Source organism: Arachis ipaensis, chromosome B2, assembly GCF_059453495.1.
Source record: "Arachis ipaensis isolate K30076 ecotype BB chromosome B2, ASM5945349v1, whole genome shotgun sequence".
Lineage (NCBI taxonomy): Eukaryota > Viridiplantae > Streptophyta > Magnoliopsida > Fabales > Fabaceae > Arachis > Arachis ipaensis.
In genome coordinates, this window is record NC_142437.1 from 117,643,275 (window position 1) to 117,664,434 (window position 21,160).

The 21,160-nt window shown below is 39.3% G+C and overlaps 3 protein-coding genes across 3 annotated transcripts; 2 read left to right on the forward strand and 1 right to left on the reverse strand.

Moving 5' to 3' along the window:
- Nucleotides 1–2,290: 2,290 nt before the first annotated feature.
- Nucleotides 2,291–3,585, forward strand: LOC148575356 (serine/threonine-protein phosphatase 7 long form homolog). Its single transcript, XM_088506186.1, has 3 exons — nt 2,291–2,317; nt 2,815–2,853; nt 2,947–3,585. The coding sequence occupies exons 1-3, from the start codon at nt 2,291–2,293 to the stop codon at nt 3,583–3,585; spliced, it is 705 nt and encodes a 234-aa protein (XP_088362312.1).
- Nucleotides 3,586–8,590: 5,005 nt separating this feature from the next.
- Nucleotides 8,591–10,889, forward strand: LOC107627861 (cytochrome P450 76T24-like). The gene is made up of 2 exons (XM_088503983.1): nt 8,591–9,555; nt 10,072–10,889. Exons 1-2 carry the CDS (start codon nt 8,647–8,649, stop codon nt 10,675–10,677), a joined length of 1,515 nt encoding a protein of 504 aa, XP_088360109.1. The 5' UTR covers nt 8,591–8,646; the 3' UTR covers nt 10,678–10,889.
- Nucleotides 10,890–18,301: 7,412 nt separating this feature from the next.
- LOC148575357 (uncharacterized) lies at nt 18,302–18,880 on the reverse strand. The gene is made up of 4 exons (XM_088503986.1): nt 18,804–18,880; nt 18,651–18,716; nt 18,504–18,572; nt 18,302–18,428 (listed from the first exon to the last, which is right to left on the reverse strand). Exons 1-4 carry the CDS (start codon nt 18,878–18,880, stop codon nt 18,302–18,304), a joined length of 339 nt encoding a protein of 112 aa, XP_088360112.1.
- Between the last annotated feature and the right edge of the window lie 2,280 nt (nt 18,881–21,160).

A 21,160-nucleotide genomic window follows, 5' to 3' on the forward strand; every position in this document is an offset into this window, starting at 1 on the left:
ACACATAAATGATTAAATCTGTACTACTTAAAAAATTGAAAACTTTAATTTGTTTGTTGAAGAATATAACAATCAAACAAGTTCTATGTATTTAGTACGTAGTTTATTATGTTATATTTTAAGTTGTTAACATATTCTGTTTAATATATTTTAATTTATTTTTGTTTATTAGTGGACTAGACTTTATGTTAAAAGGTTTAGATTTTTTGTTTTAGCTAATCTAAATTATATAAATATTTTTAACCTATCATAGCCACAAATTATTAGTGAATGAAAAATCTTCTCTAATTTCTGAAAAAAAAAATTGTAGTTTGAGCAAATGAAGTTGACTTTGCTTGTTATTGTTCTTAATACTTGGGGTAAAAAACGTTATTAAGCCATGGAAGGAAATATTTTACTCAAATCAGCCAAAATAAATTCTAACACACCATTCCAGCAAATAACACTTTTATATAATTCGAATCAATAAAATTTGAATTAGGTTTACACGTAATTCGAATTGAATCACATCGAATTACTCCCAAGCAATATTCGAACGTAGTTTGAATCAAGTAGTATCGAATTATGCATGCATAGTTCGAGTTATATTAACTCGAATTACTTGGAGCACGTGGCCTAGGGTAGTTCGAATTACGTGCATTTTGGTTGCAATAGGTAGTTCGAGTGGAATTGATTCGAATTACAAGTGTTTCACCTATATAAGGAGTTCGAACCAAGTTCATTCGAATCACTTCTTCATTTTCAAACCCCACCAAATCCCAGAGAAAATGACCAACAATCGGGCCGACAAATACCGGAGTGGCATATTCAGGTGATGGGGGACGATCCGGGGAGGCTTTACCGTTTGGATGGAGTTGCTCATATCGCTGGGGTGATAAACGACGAGGTTAGTGGTTTCTGATATTGCGCTGTTGATAGCGTTTTTTGTTAATGGTTAATGGTAGTATTTGATGATAGCCGTTTATGATAGTGGTATTTGTTAGTGGTTTAGGATAGTGGTTTTTGTCAGCGGTTTAGGATAGTGGTAATAGCCTAGTGGTTTATGTTAATGGTTTTTGATAGTGGTTTATGTTATTGTTAGTGGTTTAGGATAGTGGTCTAGCCTAGTGGTTTTTGTTAATGGTTTTTGATAGTGGTTTACGTTATTGTTATCGGTTTAGAATAGTGGTTTAGGATAGTGGTATAGGCTAGTGGTTTTTGTTAATGGTTTTTGATAGTGGTTTATGTTAGTGTTAGTGGTTTTTGTTAATGGTTTTTGCATGTGGATTATGTTAGCGCTTTTTGTTAATGGTTTTTGCATGTGGATTATGTTAGCGGTTTTTGTTAATGATTTTTGTTAATGGTTTTTGCATGTGGATAATGTTAGTGGTTTTTGTTAATGGTTTTTGCATGTGGATTATGTTAGTGGTTTTTGTTCATGGTTTTTGTTCATGGTTAATGATTACCTTTTTGGTTCTTTACGACGTGAATTTTATATGTTAGTGGTATTTTAATTTGTTCTAATTATGCGGTTCATCTGTTGCCTAGCCCCAGTGTTGCATATCGAGCGTGCGGCAGCAGCAGGGGATGCGTCTTGATGATAGGTACATTCCGTACTTGCAGATGGTCGGATTATACCATCTTGCGAGACTGAACGACAGATGGTTCCGCATAGACGAGCCCCTTGTGAGTGCATTCATCGAGAGGTGGCGGCCTGAGACGCACACCTTCCACATGCCGTTCGGAGAGTGCACCATCACGCTTCAGGACGTCGCGTACCAGCTAGGGTTGCCAGTGGACGGACATTATGTTAGTGGTTGCCTGACAGACTTCCACATATACATTGAGGGTGGCCGGCCAGCTTGGCAGTGGTTCCATGAGTTGCTCGGCGTCTTACCTCTTGAAAACCAAATTCAAAAATTTGCAGTGAACTGCACCTGGTTCCAGGAGACTTTTGGAGAGTGCCCCAACGGGGACGATGAGGAGACAGTTAGGCGCTTTGCCTGTGCCTATATCATGATGTTGTTGGGTACCCAGCTGTTTGCCGACAAGTCCGGCAATCGTATACACATCAGATGGCTACCCTTCGTTGCTAGGCTTGAGGAGATGGGTGGCTACAGTTGGGGGTCGGCGGCACTAGCATGGTTGTACCGGTGCATGTGCCGAGTGGCCAACAGACATGTCGTGAAGTTAGCTAGGCCGTTACAATTACTCCAGTCGTGGATCTTTTGGCGGTTTCCTGGTTTTAGGCCTCGTGGGTATGATGCGTAGCTGGCCCCTTTCCTCGAGGTACCACTATTTAGGGGTGCACATGGGGCCGGGTGAAGCCGGGTTCGTCGTGATCCGAACCCGACCCTAAATAATGACCGGGTCTATTTATGAGACCCTTACCCGACCCTAGACCCGATGAAATCGTGTTACTTTCGAGCCACACTTAAGTCGGGTCTAAACCGGGTGAAGCCCGGGTCTTGATCAACTTTATCACGACATCGCCAAAAATTAGATTCTACATCTTTTGAACCTCTAAATTTTGAAAAAAAATTATTCCATAACAATGCAACATTTGCATAATAATAATTTAAAGTTTCATAATAATAATTATATCAATTACACATTAAACATTCAAAGTTCAAAAGACAATTAAAACAAAGTTAACAACCAACACAAGATTAACATAATAATAATAATTTATAGAGTCATACCAACCTATAATAATAAAATATTAAGTAGCAAACAACTACACGGGTCCAACGGGCCGGGGCCGGGTGACCCGAGGCTTGGTCCGAACCCGATTTAATAAATAACCGGGGCCATCTATTGAAACCTCGGGTGCAGAATGCTCGACTGAGGATCGACTTGCTACAGCCTCGGGATGTAAGTGCGCTAAGCTCATACTTATATTTAATGCTTGTTTCAGTCTATATCGTTTAACAAATTCGTCAAATGGATTTCATTTGCTTTTTTCAGTTTATATGGATGCCCTATAGCGCTCTCGACGTCATCCAGGTTGTCCATCCGGAGGTCTTGGAGCCTAGGCATATGATGTTATGGCGGTGTGTGACGTCCCTGATATATTTTGCGGTGGTTGAGTGGCATCAGGTTGATAGAGTGTTACCGCAGTTTGGCGGCGTACAGCCCCCACCGCATCCCGCCCTGAACATCGACTTCTTGATGTTGAAGGACGGGAGAGGAGGTGACCGTTGGTTCCCGTCCCACTTACAGTACTGGCATCTTCACTGGGAGACTCGAGCGGAGCACATTTTACAATTCGACATCGTGGCCGACCCGGGTCCGTCGCATGAGTTCTTGGGATGGTGGCATCAGCACAGAAAGAGATTCTTGTCACCAGAGATGTACTTGGGGGATCCGAGAGGTATTCTTATTCCGGACGAGGCAACGCAGAGGGGTGCCGGCCGAGTTCCTGATATGGAGCGAGTCGACGACGTTCCTGACAGGCGTCGGGTTGATAGGAGAGCTCGAGTCGGGACACGTCGTAGCCAGCGTGAGTGGCGGTGGCTAGATCATGCTATGGAGGAGGGTGATGAGGCTGGTAGGGGGCGGGAGACGACGTGGGCGTGGAGGCAGGAGGAGGGGGGCTGCTACTAGAGACGATGTCCCTGATCATGGTCGGGGTGCAGCTGGAGGAAGTGCTGCTATGGGGGATGCTAGGCCCGTTCACGGGGGCATGATGGTGAGTGGTATGGATCTGGTATGGGAGATCCCTCGAGTCAGACTGCCACTGGGCTTGGCATAGGATCGCTCGGAGATTACTTCGTTGGTGTTCCCGGTGATGACCAGACACTTCAGGAGAGTACGCCATGGGTGAGTCCGGGGTCCATGTTTCCAGACTTCCTTGCTGGTGATGGGATTGTCGCCGAGTTCGGTGGACTACATTTCCTTGATGATATCCAGACCATCATGCAGGAGGATGAGGCTGCCTGAGGACGGGGTCAGACGACAGGGACACAGGCTCCGTTAGATGTAGATTTGAACGAGCCTCCCACGGCGGCTTCTGTGCAGGCTTTTGCCCTCGATGGGACGCCAGCATCCGCACATACTCTTGGGTCACATTCAGTTGCTGGGCCGTCATCATCCAGACCCGTACATGTCCCGCCCGGGATGCCCACATAGCCTGCTCCGGATGACGACGGCGACAATATTGAGGATGAGGAGCCGTTTATACGGAGAGGTCAGAGAACACGGGTTTCACGCCGTTGTTTCACGGGGTCGCACCTGTTTAGATGATTGGGGGATGATGGTGTATGATGTCTCTTTATGTTTGTATTATGTATTTTGTTTTCGTTATCGGTGCTATGTCTGAGTGCCCTAGGTCATTAGTTCATGCAGCAGTTACTTTGATGTTATCGTATTTTGTATTAGTCACTTTCACAGAATGTGTACTTTGTTTATGTAACTTAATTTCATAATTAGAAAGACATTCAACATACATATGTGGGTCGAAATACAAAATTCATCACTAAAAAATTATAAATGACTATACCTAGAACATCGCTTTCTAACGAAAATAAAATACAACTGACGAAACAAAGACAAATAAAAACAAACAACAACACGTTCCTATTCATTCCCCCCTGTGTGGGTGGCTCCTCCGGCCTGCGGACAACTCCGACGAGTGTGTCCTACTTGCCTGCAGAGGCCACATCTCTTTGGCCGGTTCGGATCTGCCTCATCCATATTGGTACGTATGCGGGTGGACCTTGGACGACCCTCCCTCGCACGCCTCATGTTCGGATCCGGTATAACGGTAGGCCCGTCATATGGTGGCCAGAAACCCTCCGGAATTGGAGGTGTAAATCCCAGCCGATAGACACCGAAAACGGAACTAAGGCGATAGACCTCGTGGACGTATGGCTGCCAAGTAAGACGTGAGTAGGCACAGCATGCCAGTGCATACGGACACGGGAAATGAAGTGATTGGAAGTATCCACAATCACAAGTCTGAGAACCTAGTGAGACCCTGTAGTTACCCAGTGAGAACGAACCAGTCAAAGTCGTTTCTGCCACGGTGTACTCCGAGTTATCCCTATCATAAATAGTCACCGTGAAGCACCTAGCCGTCTTGAGGTTGGCCTCGATACACTTTACCAGGTATTGACTGAATTGTTGTCAAGTGCCCAGCTGCGCCTCGGCCTCCCTCCCTTTACGGACAAATAGCTCCGCCAACCTTCCGTATGTGGCCTTCACCAGCGAGCACACAGGGAGGTTCCTTACCCCCTTCAGGATTGAATTCACACACTCAGAGATATTGGCCGTCATGTGACCGAATCTCTGACCCTCTTCACAATACTGGGTCCACAACGAATACTCAATCCGGTTCGCCCATTCACACATTGCCGGATTCTCAGAGCGCAGAATGTCAAACCAGTAGTCGAACTCCACTTCGGTCTTCGCATATGCGGCGTTCACAAGAAACCTTCGGGCATCCTTGCCCTTGAAGGTGAGGGCGAAATTCACTGCTATGTGTCGAATGCAGAATGCCCGGTATGCAGCCGGAGGTACCCATCCCCCATCAGAAGCCTCGAGCGCTGCCTTGATGCTGTTATGCCTATCTGAAATAACTAACAGACCTGGCTGAGGTGTCACGTGGTGGCGGAGGTGGGAGAGAAAGAAGGACCAAGACTCAGTATTCTCACCCTCAACTAGTGCAAATGCCACAGGGAGTATGTTGGAGTTCCCGTCCTGTGCAATCGCGACAAGCAACGTTCCCCCATACTTGCCATATAGATGGGTGCCGTCAATACTCACCAACGGCTTGCAATGACGAAATGCCTCGATACAAGGGGGAACGTCCAGAATAGCCTCTGAAAATAAGCCTGAGACTCGTCCAGCTGTCCCCCAACTCGAACAGGGCAAGTCCCGAGGACTGCAACAGTACCAGGCATCGTCAACTGAACTCCTAACACCCACCTAGGGAGCTCATTGTACGACTCATCCCAGTCCCCATAGATGACGGCAACGACCTTCTGTTTCACCATCCATACCCTCCTATACGTAGGCCTGAACCCAAAGTGTGCGGCCGTGACATTTAGAAGCACCTTGATGTTGACGGATGCATCAGCCCTCACCATTGGCATAATGAATGTCGCTATGACATGGTAGTCTAGACTCCTATGGTCGCTGGAGATGGAGGTGGCGAGACAGGTATGCGGTCCGTTGTACCGTTTGACTTCCCAGATGCCCTTGCGCTGCCGGAGACTCAACCGAATCAACCATGTGCACCCATTCCCAAACTCAGAACACTTTTCCACATACCTGCGATAGTCAGACTCAACTACCTTGTACTGTACCCCTCGGCGGATGCTGTAGGTCTTCACACTCAACAGCGCCTCATCTTTATCCTGAAATTGTTGACCAACCTGGAACTCTGTCATACCGGCAGACCCTTCCGTATCTCTAGCGCCAAATCCAGTAAGCTGCCCAGGATGTCCATCCTGCCTCATGGCATCCAGGTCCAACGATGAAAAATGGGGTGGGTACTGCTGTGTGCCAGAACTAGATCCACCTGTAGCCCCTCTCGGATCACTCGCTCCGAGATCATCGCCACTGTCATCAACGATCATATCCGGCTCCACATCATCGTCATCTGGATCATCAAACAATCCTTCACCAACACCAGCCGGTGTAGGACAATGTACTTCGGTCGGAAGATATTCCCCATATCGAACCTCATCGCCAACGTTGCCGCTGAGATCAACAGCGAACGAAGGGGAGGCGACAGGCTGGATCTGTGGCTCATACACCGGTACGGAGGATGAAGCAACCGCAGGTCTCGAGCTTGAACCGGCCACCGTGGCTATAGTGTTGGTATTCTGGTTCGAACCACCCGAGCTGGATACCACGTCAACCAACTTTGCCAACAGCTCTGGTGTCCTCACCTCGGGAAACTGCCTGCGACAAAGAAACATGACATACAAGTCCTCATCACTCCCGATTGTGAAACAATCATACTTCACCGTATCATGGAGCACCGTGGTTGGAATGCGATAGAAAAACTTCTTAACCCTTTTCACTCCTTCCAGACCAAGCTTCACCAGCACAGAGCTAACGAGGGCATCGTAGCTCGTCGTAGGCCTCACGATAATACATAGAGGATCCTTATCGGTGAACTTCACACCGGATCGAGTTTTTCTCTTAATCCCCCCTCTGTGGTGTACCAAGACTAGAAAACTATCCTCACTAGCCATCTCACCTCTCTGTTGAGAGCAACTCATGTTTACAGCATATATATAGAGTTCTGCTTCACAGTAATTCGAATCAACTTCATTCGCACTATATATATAATTCGAATAAACTAATTTCGAATTCACAAACCTTAGTAATTCGAATTAATATGATTCGAACTACATCTAACGTCACTCTTCCTTAGTAATTCGAATTGAATTGATTCGAATTTCTCCTATCTAATTCGATACATATTATTTCGAACTACTACTACTTCATGCATGCATGTAATTCGACGTTAGTCAATTCGAACTATGTACAAGTATAATTTGAAACGTATAGATTCAAATTATATTAAATTATGCTTTGGTTGAATGGTGTATCAAAATTCATTTTGACTGATTTGAGTAAAATGTTTCCTCCCATGGCTTAATGCCGTTTTTTACCCTAATACTTGTTTAGTTTGTCAAAAGGAACTAATTTACTTTTCCATTCGCCTACCAAATTAGAACAATATATAGGCGTGGAAGCTTATTATGACATAAAAGTTTTCTGATGTGTTAATTACTAACAAATAAAAAAAAACAGTATTAATTTATAGGCGTAAGAGTCGTAACCAATTAACTACTATACGAAATTAAAAATATTGATTCAATTTGCATGTAGCGTGAATCTTTGACAATGAAAGATCATCACTACAGTGTTACAAATGTTTCCACATTTCAATATGAGTTAACATACATAGTAGTGGTGCTAACATATCACTAGTGTGAACCGGTTCATACATACTTGTGGTGCTAGTTAATTTAAACATACATCACACTACCGAACTCATACGAAAATAGATCCAGACAATATGTCTATAGAATTTAAGGCAAAATATAGCTGGCGATATCTGACTTAATGTTCAACGAACACTATCCAAAAATAGTAGTAATTCGTGATTCTCGCATATAATAATGCCAATAGTGAAGTTGTTGTGGGATTGTAAATGCCGAATAATATATATATATATATATATATATATATATATATATATATATATATATATATATATAAAACAAGTTTTGTAATTTGTAGTTATTAATTAGTTATTATTAGTTTTTTTAATTATGTGAGATTATTCGCTTTTCTTTTACTAGTTAAATGCTAGTCAAATTTTAACAAAAGTGCTGATTCTCTAAACTTTTTATATATATATTTTAAAGTTAGGAGTGAGACTTAAATCTAAAACTTTTAGATGAAAATAGAAAAATTATGTCATTTGAACTATATCTCTTATTGCATAAGCATGAGGTAAGATTAATATTGCAATATGTGAATCCACCCATTGCGTGAAGCACGGTGTTTTTGAATTATATTAAACACGTTATTGTATCAGCCTATATATATCTATACATAGAGGTTCAATAATCTTCATTCGAAGCTATACAATCATAACCAAGCAACATAGATATAAGAATTGAGGTATCCACTATCATATATATGGAGTGTTACAACATATTTGAGGTAATGATGGTCCTCATTATAATCCTCAAATTAGTACTAGTAATCTTTAATAGAGCCTCTAAACCCACAAAAAAAATGCCACCAGGGCCTTACCCTTATCCTATAATAGGAAACATCCTAGAACTTGGCCAAAAACCCCATCAATCACTCTTTAACCTTTCCAAAATTTATGGTCCTCTAATGACTCTTAAGCTTGGAAGCTTAAATGCTCTAGTAATTTCATCACCACAGATAGCCAAAGAAGCATTAACCAAACATGACATAGCATTTTCCAATAGGGAAGTCCCTGATATCACAAGAGCACTTGACCACCACAAAGTTTCTTTAGTGTGGTCACCAATTTGTGATCATTGGAGAACACTAAGGAAACTATGTTCTACAAACATATTTTCTCCTCAAAAGCTAGAATCAACTAGCACACTTCGCCACAAAAAGGTGCGAGAATTGGTGGATTTTCTCAGCACTTGCTCTTCAAAAGGTGAAGCTATTGATATCGGTGAGGTTGTATTCACAACAATAATGAATTCATTGTCCAACACCCTTTTTTCCATGGATTTTACTCAATATGAAACTAGGGATGATGGATTTCAAAATTTTAAAGGGACTGTAGAGTCCATAATGGTAGACGCTGGGAAGGCAAATGTGGCGGATCTTTTTCCACTTCTTCGATTTCTTGATCCACAAGGCATCCGAAAGAGGGGAGATGAGATTACTCAGAAGTTGTTGAAAGTTTTTGGTGATATTTTCGATGAAAGAATGCTACTAAAAACTTCATCAAATAAGAATTTTGAAGTATATGATGATGTATTGGATTCTTTCATTAATATCATCAAAGAAAATAGTTCCACAGAATTAAGTCGTCATCATTTATTACATTTATTTGTGGTAAGTACTTTTGCACAATTTTTTTTTTCTTTTAAAATGTTTGGAGTGTGTTTGAGAAGTTTTTTTAGAGAAAAGAATTATAATTCTATTAAAAAAAGAATTTTATTTTATTTTTAATTCAAATCCATAATTTAGAATGATATATAATTTTAATAGAATTGAATTTTTTTATTTTGACTTTATTAATTTATCCTTAACTAATATTTTGAATTTTTTAAATTTTAAAATTATAACTATGTCAGACCAAAAGTAGTATGATTTATAAAATAGAATAAATGTGAGAATTAAAATTCTCATTGGAATTGAAATTATTAACTTTTATTTGTTTTAAAATATGGAAAAGAATTCCATTTTTTAATGAATTCTTATTCTTAACTTTTTAGACAAGCTTTTAATTAAGTTATTGAATGAAAATTTAGGACAATTATTAACTAAAAAAAATAAAGAGAAAATTATATATTTATATATACATCTATGAATGCACATAATATATAATTTGTTGTATTGATGTACCAGGACTTATTTGTTGCTGGGATAGAAACAACAACAAGCACAATAGAATGGGCAATGACAGAATTGGTGCACAACCCTAAAAAGATGGCTAGAGTCAAAGAGGAGCTCCTACAAGTCCTTGGCAAAGATGGCAAGCCACATGAATCAAATATCTCTGAATTTCACTACCTAAATGCAATTGTGAAGGAAACATTTCGGTTGCACCCACCAGTTCCCTTTTTACACCACAAATCAAAGTCTATGGTAGAAATATGTGGCTTCAAAGTTCCCAAGGACACACAAGTTCTAATTAACTTATGGGCCATTGGACGAAATTCTAGCACTTGGAGTGACCCAAATTCCTTTGTGCCAGAAAGGTTCTTAGAGTCCAAAATGGATGTTAAGGGTTTTGATTTTGGGCTCATTCCGTTTGGGGCTGGAAGGAGAATGTGTCCAGCACTTCCACTTGCTCATAGAACAGTGCATTTCATCTTGGCCTCTCTTCTACACTACTTTGATTGGAAGATTGTTAATGGAATGAAGCCTCAAGAGTTAGATATGAGTGAGAGGTATGGACTTACTATACGTAAGGCTCAACCACTCAATCTCGTTCCAATCCATGTCAACTAACATAAAAAAAAAAAAAAAAAAAAAACAAGTGAGACTTTGGTTGAATGGTTAAATATGTTATTTTTTAATATGTTGTATCTAAATTTAAATCTTGGCCATGACCAAGTGTGTGAATATGTGATGTTAATATTTAGGATTGGGACTGTTGAATCCATCCGATAAAAAAAAAAAGTTGTTGCTATACCTATAGTTATTAATTGTATTTGAGTGTTTCTTTGGGTTGATAAAATTTTTTTTGTTAATGATCTCTTTATATTAAGTGGGAGTGCAATAATACAAGAGAAATATTAGTCAGAATTTATTGTTTTTTTTACTATTAATTAACTATTAATATTTAAAAATATAGACTAAAAAATCTATTATTAATTTATTAAATTAATATACTAAAAAAATTAGATTGATAGTTAAAAATAATTATAAAAAATAAATTTTAATAATTTTTGAACATTTCTCATAATACAATATATATATACCGAAAAAAAGGTGTGAAGTGTAATAAACATTCTCAATTATGCACATACCAATCTCTAGATACGTAAAGTAAAGAAAAATTATTCAAAAATTTATATTTAAATAAGGTTAAATTATTTTTTCATGGTCTTTCACTCTCTCTTTAACTTGAGATAGAAGTTTTGATAAAAATTGATTTGCAAATAGCCATTCAAATATTTCAAATCATTGTTTCGCTATTTATTTTATGATTCTCTTGGCTCGTATAATTATCCAATATAAAATAGTTCAGAATCAAATCGTTAATTTAACTTAATAGTTAGAGAAGACAATAAATTAGGAAGATAAAATGATAAAATATATGGAAAAGCTCTATGCTTTACAAGCTCATTAAATAATAAAACGAAAATACGCGCTGTTCCACATACGTTGATTACACGCGCTATATAAGATCCCGCGTATATCTAACTACCAAATTTAAAATATTTGTTTCCTTCTTCGTTTTCGTTATTTTGAGATTTGGTTGTTCTTCTTCTCGCGCGTCTTCCCTCGTTCTTCTTCATCGTTCTTTTTCTCTCCCTTTCTCACTGGTATGTTCTTCGTTTACGTTACTTTTTTCTCTCTCTGCAACTCGAGCTTCGTTTTCTATTTTGATTTGTTGTTTTCTGAAATCAAAGTTTGAACTCGTTTTGAAGATAATGGATCATTCCACCTCAGATTCTTAGCTGAATCCAGGCGAAGTGGATTATGAATTTGAATCTAACGAAGTTCCTGAGGTTTGATTTACATAATGAATTTTCTTTCAGTAATTTGTATAGCATTGTGTAGTTGAAAAATTGCTGAACATTGACTGTGAAACTAACACGTTAACATGAATCTGTCGATTCAATGTATTAGTTGTGATTAATTACCTGGAATTTATAGCAGACGCTCGGGTGTAGATCAGGTCTTTTTTTGGGTGTATTTTTGCTAGAAGTGTGGGTGTATCTACACTACTGGTTTTGTTATTTTAATTGAGTTGTTGTTGTTCAGGTGTATTATATCAGACATGATTGGGTGTGTTTTTAGTTTTTGACATGGTGTATTCTGCAGCCTGTGTATTTACAGTTTATGGCTTTAAAAGTCATTGTGTAGTTGAGTTGTTGCGGTTCGGCTGTATCATATTAGGCATGATTGGGTGTATTTGAATCATATCTATGGGTGTATTCACAGTTTCTGACACGGTGTATTGTGCAGCCTCTCTCGGTTGTTGATGACGAGCTTGTTCCGAAGGTTGGAATGACCTTTACCACCCTTGAAGATGCTGAAAAATTTTACAAGAACTACGCTAAGGCTGCAGGTTTCTCTACAAGAGTTCGGTGCACAAATAGGAAGGGAAACGAGATTAAGAATCAACTGATTACATATAGCAGAGAGGGAAAATGGAAATCTAAAATATCTCTAACCGAGAAGACCAATCCTACAGCCGGTTTAAACTGTCCTGCAAGAATTTATATACACACATTGAAGGATGTCGGTGCTTGGATTATTCAAAGGTTGTGCTCGATCATTCACACCCCTGCTGTCCAAGCAAAGCAGAGATGCTCAAACAGCACAGGGAACTAAGCATGTCCATTCGTCGTACAATAGAGAATAACGAGGAAGCCGGTATCAGACCAAGCAAAACATACCAATCATTTGTTGCGGCTGCCGGGGGTCATCGCGAGTTAAATTTTATCGAAAAGGACGTGAAGAATTACATTACGAGGGAAGTGCAGAATGTTTCCGAACAAGAAGATGCAAAGGAATTCGGGAAATATTTGTTAAGAATGAAAGAGAAGAATCCGAATTTCTTTTTTGAGCTCCAACTCGAAGAGGATCAATCGATTAAGCTGGCTTTTTGGGCCGATGCAAGAAGCAGAGCCGCCTTTGAGTATTTCGGAGACGTCATTTCATTCGACACCACCTACAATATAAACAGGTAACAAACTGTCCCTGTTTATGATGCTAAATTAATTTATTTTTACCAATCCGCATCAGAGGTGTATATTGGCTGTTTCATTGGGTGTATGCGAAGCATTTGTTAAGGTGTAACTAATGATTTTGCATTCTGGACCATGGTAATTTGTTTGAGGTATAATTTGGTCTGTGGTTCTTTTGTCGGGGTGAATCACCACGGTCAGTCAACACTTCTCGGATGCTCTTTAATGAAGAACGAAGAAATTGAATCATTCAAATGGTTATTTCAATGCTGGCTTCGTTGCATGGGAGGAAACGCTCCGAAAGGGTTTCTCACCGATCAGTGCGCATCAATGAAAAGGGCTTTAGAGGCCTGTATGCCAACAACAATTCACCGTTGGTGTATTTGGCACATCATGAAGAAGATTCCAAGCAAATTAAACGGGTACAAGGGACATGCCAATATCGAACAAGAAATGAGCCAAGTTGTTTGGAACTCTCATATCAAAGACTCATTCGATAGGAATTGGAATGATTTTCTGCTGAATTTTGGTCTTGCGGACAACAAGTGCCTTTCAGGTAATGTCTTTTTAAAATCTGCAGCAGAGGTGTATATTGCATGTTCTCTCGGGTGTATTTACAGTCTGTGTTTGGGTGTATTATGCAGATCTGTACGAAGACCGTCACATATGGGTTCCTATCTATCTGGATCACCACTTCTGGGCAGGGATGAGAAGCACACAAAGGAGCGAGAGCATGCATTCATTTTTTAACAAGTATATCACCCAGAACAGCTCGCTTATTCAGTTCGTCAAACAATACGATAATTGCCTCGGAAGCAGGGAGCAAGCAGAGAGAGAATCAGATGCTGCAGATTTTCATACGGTCATACCGTGTGCAACCAAATCCTCCATTGAAGCTCAGTTTCAAGAGGCGTACACTCATGCAAAGTTTAGGGAAGTCCAAGCGCAATTCAGAGGAAAGGCGAATTGCATCACCAGATTAAAGAATTCCGCTCTAGGCTATTCAGTATACGAAGTCGGAGAACAAGTTTCCAGTTCAATATTCAACAAGTTCGTGGTTACTTACGACTCAGTTGCAGCCGAGGTAAAATGCCAATGCTTATTATTCGAGTCGAGAGGGATACTGTTCCGTCACGCACTAAGCGTGTTAAGCTTCGAACAAGTAAGCCAAGTGTCACCTAGATACATACTGGAACGATGGAGCAAGAAGGTAAAGAGGCGACACACACACATCAAGAGCAGCCACGACGAGCCACTAATGGAGCCAAGAAGCAAGAGGTTCGACCAATTGATTTTTTGTTCGCAAAATATTTGCGAATTTGCCTCCGAATCGGAGGAGCTGACTGCAATTCTGCACCGTGCGTACGATAACGTCATGGCCGAGATGGAAGCATTAAAAGCCAAAAGGAAGGGGACATCTTCTTTATCCCACGAAGACGCCAACTTGGAATCTGTTAACGAGCTTCAAAGCCCGCCAAGGATTCGAACAAGAGGACGTCCAAAAAACAGGCTAGGTTCAAAGCTGGAGAAACAGATCGCAAATGCCACAAAGAAGAAGAAGACGAAAGTTTTAAGCGAGGTAAAAGTAATGTTCTTTAAATTTGTGGCGATTGAGTTTATTTTTCTCGTTAATAGGTTAGCTAATGTGTGAGTGTTATATTCAGATAAACCTGTTTGATGCTGTATCAGCGGCGCATTCAAATTCTAGCCAATATCAAGGACACGTTATGAATTATCAGTTCAGGGTACCAGCAGCAGGGGATAACTCTTTGGGTGTATAGTTTTATAGAATATGGGTGTAAAAGCACTGTTCTTTTGGGTGTATTTTTGTTCATTGACAATTTACATATAGACACATATATAGATTCATATAGAACAAAAGCTGTAAAAATTCGCAGGTTATGGGTGTATATTTGATTTGATGTTTTTCTTCATATTTTAGTACATGTAATTCATATATTTTGAATACAGCACAGACAGTTTGGGTGTATATTTTATGTAATCTTGGGTGTATTATTAGACCTGCGTTGGGTGTAACAGTTTATAATTTGCGCTTATATATGCCTTGATTTTTTCCTTCATATTTTACTACCTGTAATACAGCTTTTGAATACATCACAGACAGTTTACCAACACAGATAGTTTAACTATGGGAAAAAATATACATGGAATAGAAGTTGTTGATAAATGGCAAATATTTACATCATTTATTCAATTTACAAACTACCCAGCAGTTGGATTACGCAGTTTCTATATCAGCAGAATTAATCTGACAAAACGGACTCAATAATACAGAGGATGGCTTCGACAGCCTTATAGCACTACTCTCTCTAATTGCCCGATCTCTTTCTTTATTCATCTCACTGAATAGTATCCGGGAAGCATACTCCACTCTATAGTGGTCCACCTCCTCCTACAATTAAAAAGTATATTCTGTTTAAACAGCAATATTAATTCAGTAAAGTAATACAGAGTTATATAGTTCTAAAGACAGTTACCTGTGGCCAATTATCCCATTCATACTTCCCCTTTTTGATGTTTTCCGGCTCAATTAACTCCATCCACTTCATAACGTAGATAGCGCAGTCATAGCTGAAAACGAAGAAAATAAATTACAGGTCTCATTTACGAAAGTTTAATGTTCAAACTCACAAATTTATACCTTATTTTTTGGCCTGATATTTTAACATATGATGCTTTAATTTTCTTCTCCTTCTCCCCTTTCTGCAGAGGTTCCCGCCAGCATATGTTATCAATCTTGAAAATACATATCCCTTAAATAGCAAAACAAATCAGTAATACACCCGAATAAATGCACAAGATACACCCAACTGAATGGACAATATACACCCAACACAACTAACGAAATAGACCTAAATATTAAAGTAAAGAAGACAGAGGCAACTTACAGTGAATTTATTAACCTTCTTTCTCTCATCGCTTGGAGCTTTTTTGTGTAGCGGGTCAAGTATATGACATTTTCGCTTTGTTGTATTTATCAGCCATAACCACCAATGCCCCAAGTGGCAAACAGGAGCAAAAATCTGAAGGATTGCCACATTTCAACAGTGTGTTATTTTATTTGGCATATAAGTAAATAAGCGTACTAACAAATTTAGCAAACGAAAACTTACATATGGATGCGAAGTTAATTTTTTTCTATCTATGAAGGGAATGAAACTCGGGTAGGCTTCCACCCTGAATTCCTTTTTCGTTTTCGGTGATATGAATTTCCCGTTTGGGTGATCCGAAAGTGCCATGCTCTGCAAGAATTGCGAAACAAGAAATGAAATACTAAACTTACACCCAATTGAACATAAAAAATACACCCAAAGTTCGTAGAAGTAACACTTACCACAATATCGGGGGGAGACAGTATATTTGTTCTTGAAACCTCTTTTCATTTTTCTGGTTGAGGATGAGGCAGATGGCAGATACAATCTAGAAATATATGCCGAAATCAATTTTACATTAATATTTGAAACCTCTTTTCATTTTTCTGGTTGAGGATGAGGCAGATGGCAGATACAATCTAGAAATATATGCCGAAATCAATTTTACATTAATAAGCATTGCAATTGACTTTGGTGTAAAAACATTAATGTTATTCTAATATTACCTGAGATTCTATATCACTTTTTGCCTGGAGGGATACAAGGTGCATTCTCATCAAAATGTATTCTCCTTGGCCAATCAGAGTGCACATCTCCTCATACTCGTTAGTATTGCCATCTGCATCTTCCTTCAGTCTCGTCCCCCAGATGTAGCACTTTTGTTTCATATCATCCGTAATCTGATATAATCCCCCAGGAGTTCGAAACTTTGCAGAACTTTCTCCCCCAGTCTCCCTCTGAATTTGTGGACTTTTGTTTTTTCCCTTCGCCGCACTGCTTACTATTTTTTGGACCAAATCGTCCAATTGTTCTATCAAATTTGCAGATTCTGGAGATTTTGCCCTTTCTGTCTCCTGCGTTGACGCCCCCTCCTGGCTTGAATCAGTCAATCCAAGGCTGAATGATGGCACCCCTGGATCTGTTTTAGGAACATATGATGCTGTCCGTGCCATCATCAACAGGGCAGCAGCGTCTTCTGCGTCTGGATGACTGCATCATCATGTATAAGAATAAGAATAAGAATAAGAATATACGGATGATAAGCAAAGATTGATTTTAGTCTGAAGAACTTACATTTTAGTTGGAGCTGGGGGAAGCGTGGGTGTGGTCTCTTGAAGTTGTTTGGGGGTTTCAGGAGTGCTGCACAGTTTCAAAAAATTAATCACGGCGTCAAAAAAACTAATCAGGAACAATATACACCCAAACTGTTAGCAAATATACACCCAAACTCTAAACAAATATACATTCAATACTATTTCTTACGTTTCTGTAGTCCCTTCAAACTGTAGCATAGGGGTTGGTTCAAAATCTGTCTCAGTGGTTGTTTGGGATGCCAGCACAAAAACCTAAATCGAGACTCTAAACAAGAAGAAAAATGAAAGGTTAACAACGCCTTTGAAAATAATAAGCTTATAAGGTTGAAATATTCTTGGAAAACTCACACTGCAAGCGCATCCGACGGTGTCTGTTCCCTCACAACCATCATATTCGAATCAGCCGGACACCCAAAGAAATTCAAGAAATACACCCGAACAATTCAAAAAGAAGACAGGCTTTGTTTTTTTGAGAACTTACATACTTGCAGTTTTTGCTTTTTTTTCCTGCCTTTTTTTTCTTGAATAAAATAATAAAGGACTTTTTTTTTTCTAAAAAAAATATATACAGAATTAGAAGTAGAAGGGTAATAGAAGAACAAAAGTAACGGTTATTTGAAAGAGAAATTACATGCTCTGTAACGGCTGGTTTACACTACTCTGTTCTGTGCGCCCTTGAGAGGAAGGACCATCACTTCCCAAGTTCACAGCCGGTATTCTAAAACAGATCTCATGTTATTCAGACAAAATAAGATACAGGTATAAAATACACCCAAATGAATGCACAAGATACAACCAACCGAATGGATAATATACACCCAACACAACAAACTTAATATCCCAACTTATTAAACAACATACACCCAACTTGATCCACAAAATACACCCAAATCATGATAACAAGATTTTATTAAATAATAAAGCTTCTTACGTTTCAGACGACACATAGCGACCTTCTGTCGATCGCAGGTCAGCTCGGTTCTTCCTGCGAAACAAGAAACAATTATTAGCAAACAAAACACACCAAAATCTGAAATACACAGCCCAGTAAGACATACCCCTCTGCAGCAGATTTATCAACATTTTCCCTTAGCCATTCATCTAGTTCGTCACTTGATATTTCATATGTCTCACTACATTCATAAAAGAAGATGTTAACAAAAATAATTACGATGATAGACGGTAATATAGCTTACGAGGTACTGTACCCGTCAAAGTATTGATCTTCTTTAGGAGGTGAATCCTCCACAACAACTTTTTTCTTTTTTGGTTGTGTTCTGGGTGGAAAAAAAAGAGTACCAATCAGAAATAAAAAATTAATTTTATCACAGAATATTATGCAAAGAAGTGCTTACTTTTTTGGTGTTGTTTTTGTTTTTTTCTTTTTCTTCTCCTTCTCTGCAGGTGATGATTCTTCGCTCCTATAAGTTAATAATAGACACTTCAGTTAATACACGAAATCTTTATAATGAAGCCAAAAGAAAGGAGTAATAATTTCAGGACATTACTCATCACTTGGTTCAGATTCAGATTCTGAATCAGAATCTGACTCCTCTTGCCTCTGCTTTCTTTTTCTGGAGTCCATTCTAGAAGGCAAACAATCATTATTTAGAACATACTAAAAATACACCCAAATGAATTCACAAGATACACCCAACAAAATTTACAATATACACCCAACGCAGCAAACGAACACACCCAGCTTAATAAACTACACACACCCAACGTGATCAACAAAATACACCCAACTCGAAAAAGAAATTACACCCAAGTATGGTACTTACTTTTTCCCCTTTTTGCTGGGGTGTTTTCTTCCTGAATCCTCTGAGTCTTCTTGAGTCTCAGACTCAGAGGTAGAAGTGTCACTGTCAGTAGCTGTTTCTGTCTCCGAAGACGATGTTGGACTCGCCTTCCTTTTTTTTGTTTTTTTTATTTCTTGTTTTTTTTTCTTTTTATTTCTTGTTTTTTTTTTTCATTTTTTCTCTTGCTCTTGTCTCTGCCATCTTCACAATCCCCTGAAACATTAGATATTTTAGCTAGCAGCATTCAGGTAAATAAAATACAAGCAATATATTATGTTTACTTACCAAAATTTCCTCTCTTTCTGCAGTCATTCTTTCCACCAACTGCTCCTTAGTCCAGTTGGCAATCCAAGGCTTTGGTGGTCTTTCAGCCCTCTTCTTGCCTTTGTTTTCTGAAAGATGAAAGTATATTATCATCAGGGCAAAGAGGCAGCCATCAATTGCCTTCTTCTTCTTCTTCTCCTGGTAGTCTGTGATGCCCTTGATCATGAAGGTCAAAACATGCCCCCAGTTTCTCTCCGATATGCCGTCCATCTTAAAAATTGGGACCAGGTGCACGGGTGATATTTTGTTTATCGTCGTTGGCAAAAGGAACGCCATCTGTATGTAGAGGATGAATATCCTCTTGAACATCAGGCGTTCCTCTTCGTTGCCAACGCTGATTTCCATCATTTCATCGGTAAGACTTTTGAGGGTCTTACCCTGGAATCTTCTAAAAATTATTTTGTCATCATCAGAAAGTTTTTTATACTCAACTTTCTCAGGAAACAGATTTTCTACAAAAAGAAAAACAACAAAGTATCAAAGTCGGTTCAAATACACTCAAGCATCAACCTTAAATACACCCAAGCATCAACTTAATATACACCTATAATTTTGAGCTAGTTACCTGTTGCATTGATGCCAAGCGCATCACCTATTGTTTTTGGTGTTATTTGGAAAGAACCATATCCTGTCTTCAGTCTGTTCTCCCCAAGTTTGAAGTTGTTTGCCAGTTCCCTTAAGAGTTGGTGATCCACCCTTAGTGGTGGGATGTGCATCAACCCACCGAATCCGAGATCCCTTACAATTGCCTTCTTCTCCTCAGTCATGTTTCTGAACTTATCACTCAGGAGATGTGTGGCACACTTAAGGTCTTTTGTTTGGTTTCTTGCTGCCATTTTCTCTGAAACGAAAAATACACCCAAAGACATCAGTAAGATACACCCATAGATATGATTCAGATACACTCATTGATAACAGTGAGATACACCCATAGATATGATTCAGATAAATCCATATATATCAGTTAGGTATCACTCAAACATGCTTCAATATCAAATTAATTGAGATATCAGTAAGATACACGCATATATGAGTCAGATACACCTATTGATAACAGTAAGATACACCCATATGTAAGAATCAGATAAACACATTGATAACAGTGAGATACACCCATAGATATTATTCAGATACATCCATATATATCAGTCAGATATCAGTCAAACATGCTTCAATATCAAGCCACATTACAAGTTCAAGCAGTATACACCCCCCAATCTATGGAATAAACCCTCAAAAATCAACAACAATAGCAGGAGAACTTAGAACAAGAACGTAGAACGACGTAGAACTTAGAAGAACGACGTAGAACTTAGAACAGTGTAACAAAGAAGCAAGAATAATAGCCCAGTAAACCCTAGAAGAACGACGTAGAAGAAAAGTAAAATATACAGGAATCTTAATGAACTTACGTTGAGTATTGTTGCTTTGTTTTCTCTTCAGATTCTTCACGGAGAGTTTGATGGTGTTTTGATGGAGGTTTCGAACAACGATTTGTATATTTTGAACTTTGATTTTCGCTCAAAAATGGAAAGGTTTTCTTGTTTTCGAAGCGTTTTGAGAAGTGGAAGAAGTGGAAGAAGTGGAAGAGTTTCCCATACGTAACCGTTTGTGTTGAGCGCGTGAAGTGACGCTCCATATAATCTGTGTTGATGCGCGTGACTTGTGTTTGGGCTGGGCCAACTTGTAAGCTTGTAAGCTTGTATGTGTAACCCAGCTTTGTAAGCTTGTATGTGTAA

What these genes read in the sequence shown, in the direction of transcription:
- LOC148575356 (XM_088506186.1), top strand. Translation starts at nt 2,291, where the DNA reads ATGGGGCCGGGTGAAGCCGGGTTCGTC. An exon ending in CGGGTGAAGCCGGGTTCGTC is followed by an intron (nt 2,318 to 2,814) that starts GTGATCCGAACC and finishes CCTCGGGTGCAG; the next exon opens with AATGCTCGACTGAGGATCGA. An exon ending in ACTTGCTACAGCCTCGGGAT is followed by an intron (nt 2,854 to 2,946) that starts GTAAGTGCGCTA and finishes TGCTTTTTTCAG; the next exon opens with TTTATATGGATGCCCTATAG.
- LOC107627861 (XM_088503983.1), top strand. Translation starts at nt 8,647, where the DNA reads ATGGAGTGTTACAACATATTTGAGGTAATGATGGTCCTCATTATAATC. An exon ending in ATTTATTACATTTATTTGTG is followed by an intron (nt 9,556 to 10,071) that starts GTAAGTACTTTT and finishes TTGATGTACCAG; the next exon opens with GACTTATTTGTTGCTGGGAT.
- LOC148575357 (XM_088503986.1), bottom strand. Translation starts at nt 18,880, where the DNA reads ATGGACTCCAGAAAAAGAAAGCAGAGGCAAGAGGAGTCAGATTCTGAT. An exon ending in GAATCTGAACCAAGTGATGA is followed by an intron (nt 18,717 to 18,803) that starts GTAATGTCCTGA and finishes ATTAACTTATAG; the next exon opens with GAGCGAAGAATCATCACCTG. An exon ending in ACAAAAACAACACCAAAAAA is followed by an intron (nt 18,573 to 18,650) that starts GTAAGCACTTCT and finishes TTTTCCACCCAG; the next exon opens with AACACAACCAAAAAAGAAAA.